Below are 13,105 nucleotides of genomic sequence, written 5' to 3'. Positions count from 1 at the left end.
TGCAGTCCATCTAGATGTTAAGCAGGTCTTCCTATCCCTCGTCGTTTGATGCGTGGGCAGGCTATTTCTTTCACCTTGCCATAGGCGTGCTTTTCTGGGAGAGTTGCCCAATAAGGGACTAAGAAAAGTTGTTACGTAACGGATTTTCATATTCGAAAAAAAACCATACAGAAACCTATACGAACACTGGGGGAGTGTATCAAGCACAGAAATACTACGTCATGCCTCCAAATCGTTTTTGATCGAGTTGACCATGCCAAGCATGAGAAGACAGCACATTTAACATTATACAGAAGTCAGAATGCACAAAACACTGTTGCACATCCCCTAAGTTTAAGAGAATGTTTGTTTTCGACGGAAGAAAAGGCAAACGTTTTCAACAATATCGGGGTGGATAGAACTTTCAGTTTAAAGCGAATAATGGCTTGGTTGGACTTCATTGGAGGCAGGACTTGATCAAACTGGTGGCAAGCTGATTGGACTGCCCGAATTTGATGTGTGGGTGATATTTGTGCCGCTATCGTTACCTACAAAAATTGTGCAACTTCATTATTTATTGATATATGCAAATTGGTATGAAAGTTGCTTTGATAATCCACATGGTTTGTGAGAGGCAGTTCCCCTCTTCATGATGGGACTGTTTATGTTTGATTTTATTTGATATATGATTTATTTACTTTAAAAACAGTTGGAAAACAGAATGTTATTAGAAAGCTATTAATGCATTAAATTAAAGGGAAATTAAACATTTTTTAATCAGACAAGGCCAGTTATTGGCCAGTGGTGATGATCATCTGAAAAAATGATCTTAAAAATAGTCAAATAATGGCTGTTAATGGGATAGTTCACCCAAAAATTAAATTTGAAAAATCATTTACTCACCCATTGGATGTTCCAAGCCTGTATAATTTTCTTTGCTCTGCCAAACACAGAGGAAGACAATTTAAAGAATGGCAGTAACCAAACATATCTCATCCCCCATTGACTCTCATAGTATGGCAGACAATAGGGGGTGTGATCTGTTTGGTTACTGAAATTCTTTCAAACATCTTTCTTTGTTCAGCAAAACAAAGAAATGTATACAGGTTTGGAACAACCTGAGGAGTAAATGATGACGGAATTTGTATTTTCGGGTGATCTATCGCTGTTAAAACCAGTGTGGCAAAGTCTATCATTAAACCTTCTTGCACTTCTCAAGTACTCCTACTCAAACTTTCTGAAAGTGTCAGTTTCAAAAAAAAACTTTTAAGGAGGTTTTTTTCACTTTTTAAGAAATTCATCCCGAGGGTCTTTCAGGTTAATTAGAGTCTCTCATCTGTTCTCTCTGATATTCTGTCGTGAACCCATGGAGTCACCTCTCGAGACTTTGAACTGTCTTAATTTTCTTGTGTTTAATAAAGTTTTTCCCGCATTTGAGTCTCCGCCTCGTGAGTCATGACATATTCAGACAGGTTTATCATTAATGTTCAGAAAATCACCAGACACGTTCAGTATCTGTTGTTCCAGACTGAAAGGTGAACATTCAGCTCGCCAGGGTGCTGGAGTAGATAAATAAAAATCTATCCTGAACATTTACCCAGTCAGTGTTTGGTAGCCTGAAGTGCAAGCCCCCTCGGATCAGTCAACAAGGCAAATTTAACATTAAATGCATCTGACATCCTTTAAAATACAGAGTGTGACAGAGCTGCTTTCAGAACGCAGATTATACTTGTGTAATTGGTTATAAGAATATATTGATATATTTGGTAAAATGTTGTAAATAAGGTAAGCGAGGCTGTTTTGTGAATAAAGTATGTCTGTTAACCAATCAGCATCTAGGACCGGCCCATTGTATATCTCATTCATTTTACAGGACGGTTGCTACACTTATTCGTTCTCCCGTGTCGCTTAAGCACAGATGGTTTAGCACATTTTGTCGATGTTACATCAGATCTGTCGGTGTCAAATCCCAAGCGGCCAATTTTAAAATCTCCCAGGATTTTACACTTGTCAGGTGCTTATCCTATAAAAATCAGTTTGTTAAAACAAGAGTGAGTCATAAAAAGTGTCTGTTTTAACATACGGGAGCTTATGGCGTTCTCATCCAAGCATCTGGTAATTGTGTTTGAACGGATAAAGGAGCACAAATGTGAAACAGATATTGAAAACAGTGGGCGAAAATCTTTCATTCAGTTTTCTTATCATACGTTGTGTAAGGCCATTAGAAGTGGCAAACATAACTGACATCATTATTGGACTAAGGAAATGATGTGCTGTTTTCTGTGACCCTGAACTCCTCTCTCATCTGGTCCAGAGCCTTTCTACCGCTGCTAGTCTTAAGGGACAAATATGATTCATTGTGCAGTAAGGTTCAGGTGTAGTGGGTTGTCTTTACGCTGTGAATGCGAATCAGCATTGGCCAGATGCCCTAATGTATCATATTAATGTAGCTTACTATGTTAACTTGTTTTAACATTTATTTCAAAATCAATTCAATAAGTTAGAAAATGTAAAAAGTTTCAAACAGTCTATTATCAGACTTTAATTAAAGGTGCACGCTGTAATTTTTCCTTTAAAAAATATGAATACACAAAGAAATAAATATTTATTTTAAAAGTTTATTTTATTTATTTTTCTTTATTTTCTTTTATATTATATTATTTTCTTTTATATTATTTTACTTTACTTTACTTTACTTCACTTCACATTCTTTAATTTAATTTATTTTATTTTTTTACATTACGTGACATTATTATATTATGATATATTATATTATATGACTGTTTTATTAATTTTATTTGGGTTGTTTATTTCCCTTTTAGATGAGAATGTCCTCGAGCCGACAGCTTCGACAGCGCAGTCTCCCCGTGGCCCAGCCGTAAGTCCCAAAAAATTATATTGCCCTTTCCCAGGGTGCGCTTTGTGCCTATGTCACCGGAACGACAACAGTTTAGAACAAACTTGGCTGGTGTAGCCAGCTGTGATGTTGTAACCTGTACCAGACAGTGTCAGAACTGTCTCATTGCCATGTTCTGCTGACCCGAGTGCCCAGGAGCTGTTTCTTAGAGTTACGGCAGCATTGCACCATGAAAGCTAGGAAAAAGTATATGTAGGGAGAGTTACAAAGCAGACTGGAGACAGAGCTGGTCACTATTGATGGGCAGGATAAAGAGCGCACCTCTTTTCTTCACAACACCTTGAGAATTGAAGCGGCGCAGACGAGCACAAGGGCCTGGAGCGCACAACCCTGTTCTACTGCCAATCTATTATTTACCTTTAAATCTGTAAGCTCAACCAACAGGGGTTCATTTCAAGATTTTCGGTCTGTCGAAGTTAAATGGAAGAAATGGGGTTTCGTTTTGAATTCTGGCACTGTTTGCACACTGTCTCACAGACGGACTTTGTCCGATATTAGCGCCACAAGCTATTGGTTCGTTAGGGCTGTAATGTGTTTAGTGCAAGACAAAATATGCAGGCAGTGGCCATTCTGAGTCGAGCCTTTATTTGCACTTTGATGCCAGGATAAACACCCTCTATTTTCAGACACAGTTTAACAAGTCGCCGAACGCAAAAACAGATTTTGTCGGCTGGCAGACGGAAATGTGTTGACTCCAAATGGCTCAGAATTTCGCTCTGTCTAGCAAAGCCCGATTTAACTCTTCAAAGGAAAATGAAAGAAAACAAAGCCGACGCTTTAGACCTTTAAGACCCCCCACAGACACTTTCTGTACCCCCACAGCTCACAAGCACTGCTCTGGTGCTCATCGATTTTAGTGCTTAGCTAATTTAGAAAAATACCAATTTTGAGAGGTTGTTTAAAATGTTTCTTATCTTAACCCGGTGTGTGTTTTTATCCTTAAGCGTGAGTCCCTCACTCAGCCTGAAAAAGGATGTCAGGACTGTCTTAAGCTGTACATCTCTTTGATTGATGGTGGTCTTTCTCGCCTTTTAAATGTTTTTATCTCTCTCTCTCAAGCACAAACATGTGGATAGAGCTAGACATGTACGGACCAGTTTAGTCATACTACAAACAATAAAGGAGCAGACGGTATCAGATCTGTTTTTACGATATGTTTTATTGTCTGGTATCAATCGCAGGGGGGCTCTCATTTACACATCAATGTGATTCAAAGATAGACATACATTATTGTGTTTCTGCTTTACTCTGCTCTTATGTATGTATGAGGCTCTTAACCTTCAGAGACCCTCTACATGAAATTGCAATACGTTATTAAATTTCCCAGCATGCTAAAGTCACATGACATCTACTGACACCGTTGCTTGACTGTTGTGGATCAATTCTTTTTTTACCTTTAGTTTTATATGTTTAGTAATGGAAATATCTGCATTAAAAATATATATATAAAAATAAAAAAATAAAATTGTGTAATAAAAAAATTCTAATTGTTAGAAAAAGTTCTTCAGAGCACACTTATAAAATCAAAGATAAATTCTTCCCAATAAATGTTATCGCTTTTTATAAAAGTGGATATATTAAATAGAAAGTTGCAGGATTTTGTAAAGGTCAAAGCAACTGTGGTAGCACTTTGTCTAAATGATCATTTTAGGCATTTTGATTAAGTGTTATTTCAGAGACCTTGAGAATGTTTCAGAATATTATCCAGATTTTATCCTTGCAGTATGCTAAAACCCTAAATTCAACCAAGGACAAAAATGCATCCTCAATATCAAAGCTTGGGTCTCTAAGGGTTAATAATGCCATCCAGCACATGTCCACATCCTGCACTGAATTTTGCGAGATAAAGTGCTTGCTTAGATGCACGCACTCACACTCTATTTATAGTTAATGCTTTATAAAAAGAGCCTGTGCCTCTTTCTATCCTTCTCTCTTTCAGAAACAGCGATGCCTCTGTTATTGATTTGGTTTTTTAGTATGCATGAAAGTGAGTGTATGTCAAACAAGAGCTGGCTTTGTGAATATCGACAGGCAAGATTTTTATTCTGACCTTGCTCCTCTTCTGTTGGCACTGTGTCTGTCAGTTGTTAAGACGTCATGTGGATGTGTCTGTCTGTCTGTTCTCTCTATCCTGCCTCTCTCTTCTGAGTGATGGCTGTAATAACACTTGAGCTCCTCTGAGCGAGTCACTTGTTTAGGTGTCTGATGTTGCTGGACTCTGCTCTGACCCAAGTAAAGTCCGGAGTTTCCTTCTTTCAATAGAACTTTTGTTTGCGAAAATTATTTAAACACTGTTCCAAACTTTATAATTAATTTTAAACTCTAATGACTTATAAATAATACATTAAATGACTCATATTTGCATATAAAGTGGCTCCAGAAAGTAGGCTGTTGGGTCAATTAGGCCAGAACTAAATGATTGTTATTGCATTAGATAAAAAAATTAAACCAAATGGCATTTATTTTATAGAAAGACAGCAGAATGACACAACAGACCTGACCTGGTGGGCGGTACATGTTGCGTAGGTGGCGGTCGAGTCCGGCACAGATCACCGCTATCTTCATTACGTCCTGTCTCTTGTATACTTTCTTGTCTGATTAAAATTAAAAAGGACTATTTTATTAAAGCGGGCAATTTTAAATCTTTAGTTAGTGTGTAATGTTGCTGTTAGAGCATAAACAATGTCTGCAAAATTATAAAGCTCAAAGTTCAATGCCAAACGAGATATTCTCTTTAAGAGAATTCTCTTTTCAAGGACTACAGAGAACGGCTGGAATCGGACTACAGCTCTATATTTCCCGCCTAAATGTTGTCACTAATACGAGTTTTTGAAAAACCTTCGCCTAAAGGAATACTCCACAAAAGGGGGGATGGCTTTCTTAGAGAAGAGGAAGAGCCTCTGTAGTAGTGTTTGGTTATCAGAGATTGTAAAACTACTTTGACTTCATCACAGTCCTGCAGCTGGTAATAGGAATTCAGCTACACACATTCTAAGAAAACCAACGGTCAAATTACGTCTTCCGTGACTTTAACTTCGGCTGTGAAAGTTGTCCTGTATAATACCATGATATTGTGAGTGTGTGCGCATACCTCTAAAACACTTCTATGAAATGTCCTTTGAAGTCCTGCTTGCAAATTTCTTCAGGTCATTCTGCTTGTTTTATTTTTCAACTCGGATTCAATATAAGAGGCAAAACTAATGCTTCTGTTATTGTTAATTAATACAACCAGTCTGACCCAAACGGTCCGGTGTCTTTCCTTCGCCATAGTAGGAAGAAATTGTGATATTTAACAAAGATTGATGTTTACACATGCACTAGCAGACCTCCGTAACACTTTGATCGATCCGCATGTGTTTAACTGATGAAGTGAAGTTGACGCAATTGTTACTGTTCATTGCTTAAAGTCAAAGCTTATGAATACACGTGCACTGAGAAACGTAAGCTCCCTGATATGGTATGGGTGGGATATCTTCAGACGGACGCTCTAAGCAGGGAATCAATCACGACAGATCTGGTCAGCTTTACCAATAAGAGGGTTTCGGAAGGAGGGATTTTTTTATAGACCCCAAGAAATCCAGTCATTTTGTTAGAAGAGGGACATCGATGAACAATAGACTTGAAATATGTGAAATATAAAGCGTTTTTTTGAAACTAGAAATATGAACATCCACTGTTTAACACCCACAAAAAATAATCAAAGCCTCAAAAACAGCAAAAAAAATGGCTCATTTTAAATACATCAAGATTATAAACAAATCCCTTCAAAAAACATTTCACACAAGATACAGTATATGTTGGGGTTTCAAATATAACAAAATAAATATACTCTTCAAAATAAGGACAAGATTTGTTTGGATAGCTGCTTGAGCACATGCTATGGATATAAACAGGTAAAAGTTGAACCACGGTCATGTCCCGTTTTCATACGTCCCCTCTCATCCCGCATTTTGCTGTCTACTATTCTATTCCCTTTTCCTATAAAAAAGACAAAAAAAAATGTAATTTTAAAAATGACAAATTATTTGGACACCTGAAGACACCAGTAATTGATCTCTTAAAAAATATTTTTCAATTCATATTAATGCTAAAATTGGCTCAAAATGTAACTCATTTTTTAAAATTGTCTTTGCCACCAGGCCACTGCACAGTTTAGTGGAACCCTAGTGTAAACTTGTCTATGTTTCTCACGAATTTGTACACTGTAAAAATATATGTGAAAATAAGGCATATATTAATATTAAGGAACATTCTGTATCGATTTGTATTCTGTATTTTGTACCTTTATTTTGCATTTTATTTTTCGGTCTTCGGCAGCATTAGAAACTCTGGACTCACAGGTTTTAGCTGAACTAGACTCGGTGTAGTCATGAGTTTATGCAGTATTGGGGTCGGTGAGTCATAAATGGTTCTGTATTGGGGTCAGTGGAGACTTGAGTTGACCTGGTGTCAGTGATTTAGTCTGTAGTGAAGGCACTTGAGTCATGAGTTTAACACCACTGACCCTATCACAGCCTATATTCTGCTTCTATCGCTGTAGCACAGTCATCCAGCCGTGTGAAACACAGATCACCAAACAGCCTCTCCTTACCACACAAAGCTTCTTAAGGCACAGGCTGACGAAATTCAGCACAGTTGCATCAGCACAGTCATAATGTCTTCATTAAGATAAGCCAGAACTAGCTTTGCTGATTTGAAATCTTTACATTTTGCACAGTGTTATACAAGCTGCTCTGCAATTGATGACTTCATCGGACAACGTTCTCGTGTGTGCACATGTGGGTGGGATCACAGCTTTACTTCTGGTGTTTTGACTGCAATAAAGACTCGCGTTAGAAGGAAGGGAGAAACAGGAATTGTGAAACGCTCAAAACCAAGAGAAATTCGGGCTCATGTAAAAATATGTGCAACCAAAGTAGCAGCATCCAAAGCGGGATCTGTCATGTTTATGCAAAAACAGGCTTCTAATTTCATCCTGCTTTTGTGTCGGCTGGAGGTTGGCATTATGTTGATGCCAGCTGCGGGGGATTGCCACTTCGTCAGATGCTTCTGCCCATTGCACCATGCGATAAATATGTATCATTTTTTTTCTTTCTGTTGTTTTTTTTCTCTGATTCTGTTGTTCAGCTGTCTCTCTCTCAGCTTGCTATGACTTCACGGTACCCGACCATGAGCCACACTGTGGGGTCTCCATGGCAACAACAGATCCCCTCTCTTCTCTCTCCCTCCCCGATGGCATCGGCCCACCAGCTGTCACATGTCGTAAGTTTTCCACCCACATACGCACACGCACACCTACACTAACAAACACACAAATATATATGTTCCTTTTCCTTTAGAACAAAAGCACTGGGATGCATTCGTGCAAAGCAATAAAACGCCTACACCCACTCAAAACATTACAGAGAAACATGTGCACGCACACACACCATTTACAGTGCGGTATACTCTTATGCGTACACACATAATCCTTTGGATCAAACATAAAGATTCAGATTTCCTGGAAAATCCAAGATGCCTTCGTGCAAAGCAATAAAACGCCTACATCCACTCAAAACATTACAGAGAAACGCACACATACACACATAGTCCTTATTTCACATATAAAGATTCAGAACGCAGGATACCGTAAGCAGTGAAGCAGTCTATTTATCTCTTAATCTGTAGTTGCACCTGCTAGCATGCTAGTTACATATTACATGTATTTGTCATTAAACAACTAAACCTGCAAAATCCTACTTCCAATATGTTCTTCCTTTAGAGAGGTTTATTACCTTCCCATTGGTTTGAAAAAGTTAGCGGCCTCTCTATGGTCTTTTCATGCTTTGTATTTCTACAAAATAATTTGCTTTGATTTGCTTTCATAAACTAGAGCGGTGGATCAGAACTTTCAGAGCCGGTCAGGTTCAGCAAATGTGCTCAAATACAGTGGAAATTCATGTCAGGGAGATTATCTAAGAAAACTCTACAGCTCCACTCTTTTTATATCATGGGTGTCTGTTCTCAGTGCACAGAATCCACCGGGCTTGCTTGAACTCAGCAAAACAATCGTTTGATTTCATGTTAAATAACAACATTTATGTTAATGGATTGTGTTTGTTTTTATACGGTATACATCACCTAGCATCCTGCATGTTATATTTTATGTAAATGAAGAAATAAATACAGCCAGTATACTGAAGAGTTGGAACATTTCACACATGCGCCGGGATATCTACAGATCTTATGGTAATGAAGTGTGTGGGTGTGTGTGTTTATACTGATGCTGGTAGTCATACAGAGCATTTGACTACATGTTGGTGCTGTGTAAATAAACACATAAAGTGCTTCGTTTCCGCCCCCACGATTATTTGCTTCTGTGTGCCGCACACGTCCTTTTCTGTCACAGATGAGATAGGAAATTTCTGCTGTGATCGAGTTCATGTGTTATAGACATGTCACTTCTAAAGAATCCTGGGTGATTTTATGATGCCATTTAATTATTCCTTGCGCATTTTTACTCCCTTTTTTCTTTTCTTATTCATATCTCTATTTCTCACTCCCAAGCCAGAGTTTTCAATCCTTTTAATCTTTTTTAATTTAAAGACTGCCGAGCTTTTCGTCTAAAAGCAGAAAGTTGGAGGTCTCTTGCAATTTGGCTAAAGTGCTGCTGCATGCCCACGTGTGTGTGTTGGATTTTGTGTGCATATGGTAGCATGTCACATTTCAGTCGACATTTATTCATTTAGCAGGCACTTTTATCCAGAATGACTTGCAAATGAGGGATGCTACAAGTGAAATGTCACTGTAACAGATAGAAATTCAACTGCAGATTGGGGAGATTTCTTGTGGACTATGTACTGCATTGAATTTTTTTATTTAACCATATAAAAACTAAATAAAGAAAAATAGTAACGAAATTAGATGTGAAAAATATATAATATAATAAAAAAACACTGACAGTTCACAATCGAGACAATCAGCATTTTATGTGTTAACTTCAGATTTTCTGATCAAAATATAAATAAATTCTAACACAGTTGTAACACAAAGCAAAAATTATGGAGTAATTTTTAAAGTTATGGAGTCTCCTCTGCCCATGTTTATCAAGCACATGCTTTCTTTCAAGCAAACCTTTCCGAGACCTCCAAACCAGCCAATCAGAATAAATCTCTCAAGATTAAGAAAGAACAGGGCATTTTGGGAATCAAGAAGCATTATGGACTAAAGCAAATAAAAATCTAATTGTTTTTTGAGCAAATACTCATTTAGGAAGAATTTGATAAATTATTTAAATTCCTTTATGGGTATTTAGTTGTTGGATTTCTGGTATAAGAGACGAAGAATCACGTTTTATAGAGTTCATATGTCATCCTTCTCACATGCCATTACCTTCACACACCTGGATATCCTGTGCACTTTTTAACGTTTCTATTTGCTTTTCTGTGTGAATATTTTCTGTGATTTAAAGATAGTCCCACGCTGAGGATTTACGAACCGAAGCTTCATTCTTTCTTGTTTTTGTTCAGCAAGGTAGGCTGCTTCATTTGAAAAACATTCCTCATTTTGTCTTTTTGTCTTCTTTTCCTGTATATGTGTATGTGTTAAAATGGAATCAGGAGCGTCTAGGTGCCGGCAGCATAGCGCACTTGGAGCTGAGTGTACAGGAGAGAGAGGGGGAGAGAAGTGAGGACGAGGGCGAGATACGGGAACTGACCTTCAACCCGGTGCACGCCCCTGTCATTACCCTCGGTACACATGCTGCAGGGTGAGAACCGCATAACACGCAGACACACACCATCTCCGCATGCTCCGGGGGCCATATGAAGCACGGTTTCAACGTTTTAACCCTGAAACCCACTCATATTCATTATATATTAAGTGTTGCATGACCAATTACATTTCCAGTCTCTCTTTGACCCAAATAAATTAATATATAGCATGTACAAAAACATACGCACACACAGATACAAGTTTAAGTATATAAATTATACATAATTTATAGCCATATAAATAAGCAATGTTTGCTGTATAAATAAGCAAATATAAATCCTGTTTTCTATCATCTATCCTTTTAACATCTCTTCAACCACTCATCTATCTCCATCTGTTACCATTGCCCCATAACACAAATATAATACTTTATAACATACTCATTTATGGTTTAGTATTTTAGAGTCCTCCCAAATGGTCTGATTTTAAAAGTGTGCATTAGCTGTGCTTTAAAAGTGGCAGCGGCTCTGCTGAAGCAGTGAGATTAAAGTAAAATGAAAAGTAAAGTTTTTCTTTAAACTCTCTACTTTGAATGTATAAGAGTTTCTATTCCCAGTTTACAGCTGTTAGATATGCATCATCCAATTCTGACCAAACACAGTACTACTTTTAGACAGGCAACGGGTCAATACTATTTACATTTGTCTCCTGGCCCTGCAGAGAACCAGATCTCAGAAGCTTTTTGTGATACAGCACATTGACTTTTTATTTAAAATAGGACTTAGTTGTTATATCTGATTGAGCTACATGAATTAAAATTGAAGTCTGAATACTAAACCAGGATGAATTAAGTTGAATTGAAGACGAGTTTTAAGGTGTTGAAAAGGACATTTTTCATGTACTTTTGAGAGCTCAGACTATTTCAGGCAAGGACAGAAGGTTTGATTGTCCTTGGTACATTATAATAAAACGACCCCTCTCTCTGAGGAGTTTTAAATGGGTGGCTGGTTGTAAATCCAGATTTCCTTGGTATTTATTTGATATGAGACAATATGTAAAACACACAATTGTTAAAAGAATGAAGGTTTTGTGTACTGTAAGGACAGGTGAATTCTTCTCTTTCTTACCAATCTGTATGCCTCTCTCTCTCCGTCTCTCTTTTAATCCTGCTCTGATTTCTGTGTGAATTTTAAAAAGAAAATACAGAGCAGGCAAGTGTGAAAATAATAAACAGGGATTATAAATGTTTAATTCGGCAGAAAATTACACTGATGCATAGGTGGTATTATATTCCTCTTTGTATGTGGCAATTAAAAAAACCTGATCGGAGTACAGTGAGGCCTAATTGCTGTATTCCCTCATTATGCCATAAAAGAACACATTAAAGTTCTGCTTTCATCATGCCGCATACACTTCTCTCCTGTCTATTGTTGAAAAAGCTCACGTAGGGCTTCTGAAATAATACAACTATATAAACAGCTCTGGTAAAGGCTCAGCAGTTTTAACTAGGGAGCCATGTTACTCACATTTGTGACCCTGGACAACAAAACCAGTTTTATGGGTCAAATTTTCGAAATTGAGATTTTTTACATAATCTGAAAGCTTTATAAATAATGTTGGAATAGGTCCGTATCTGGCAGAGATACAACCGTTTACAACTCACAAATTCGAGAGCGCAAAAAATATTGAGAAAATTGCCTTTGAAGTTGTTAATAAGGGGCACTGTGACAGGCACTTCACTCACAAAAATAAAGTTTTTATATATTTAAGGTAGGAAATTTACAAAATATCTTAATGAAACATGTTCTTTACTAAATATCCTAACGATTTTTAGCATAATAGAAAAATCAATAATTTTGACCCATACAATGTTTTTTTGTCTTTTACTAAAAATGTTCCCGTGCTGCTTAAGACTGTTTTTGTGCTCCAGGGTCACATTTATGGAAAATGTTTTAAGCTCTAAATGTTTAAAATCTCAATATTATTTTATATTGAAATAAGATGATCCACAATCCTCCTCAGTGTTATGACAATACAGATATACCGTGTTGAGTCATTTGTAATATTTTACCATGATTTCTCTGTCTCAGCTCCTCTAAGTTGACCTCTCGCAGATCTCTGGCCCAGCTCTTCTCCTCGGGTTTCCCTCAGATTCTGGATCAGCAGAACCAGGTGGCTGAGGTTCTGGATTCTTCCGAGCCTGTGAACTTTGACCCTAAGAGAGAAGAAGCGGATCCTCTTCAGGCCAACACTCTTATTCTGCAGTTCCTAGCCTTTACCAGGTATTTTACTTGCTACCTTTTTTTTTTGTCTGAACGAACAGATGAACGGACTACATACAAACTCATCACAAATTATGAGCTTCAGTAATAAATTAGCTAAACTGCAATAACATCCATTTGACATGATTTTTTTTCTTCATAATTTGCCGTCAATTTCTTTTTTAGTTCTCTTGCTTTTGCACTATGCTATTTCATTGGTCATAAGTGGATCTATGAAAGTCCAAATCTCGACTTA

General features: G+C 37.4%; 1 protein-coding gene across 4 annotated transcripts in view; it reads left to right on the top strand.

Annotated features, from left to right (window-relative positions):
* The window catches only part of LOC130407246 (nephrocystin-4-like), a 121,272-nt gene that overhangs the window by 74,646 nt on the left and 33,521 nt on the right, over positions 1 to 13,105 (top strand). For all 4 annotated transcript variants that reach the window (XR_008904595.1, XM_056730007.1, XM_056730005.1 and 1 more), the window contains 4 exons: positions 2,802 to 2,857; positions 8,024 to 8,158; positions 10,495 to 10,643; positions 12,679 to 12,870. Coding sequence is in view for 3 of the 4 variants with exons in the window: in XM_056730007.1 (XP_056585985.1) it covers positions 2,802 to 2,857; positions 8,024 to 8,158; positions 10,495 to 10,643; positions 12,679 to 12,870 (532 nt within the window). In the remaining variant the exon portion in view is untranslated. The remainder of the gene's footprint in view (positions 1 to 2,801; positions 2,858 to 8,023; positions 8,159 to 10,494; positions 10,644 to 12,678; positions 12,871 to 13,105) is intronic.

This window comes from Triplophysa dalaica, chromosome 18 (genome assembly GCF_015846415.1).
Source record: "Triplophysa dalaica isolate WHDGS20190420 chromosome 18, ASM1584641v1, whole genome shotgun sequence".
Classification (NCBI taxonomy): Eukaryota; Metazoa; Chordata; class Actinopteri; order Cypriniformes; family Nemacheilidae; genus Triplophysa; species Triplophysa dalaica.
The sequence above is the reverse complement of the archived record's forward strand: the minus strand, read 5'-3'. Positions and strand labels throughout refer to the sequence as shown.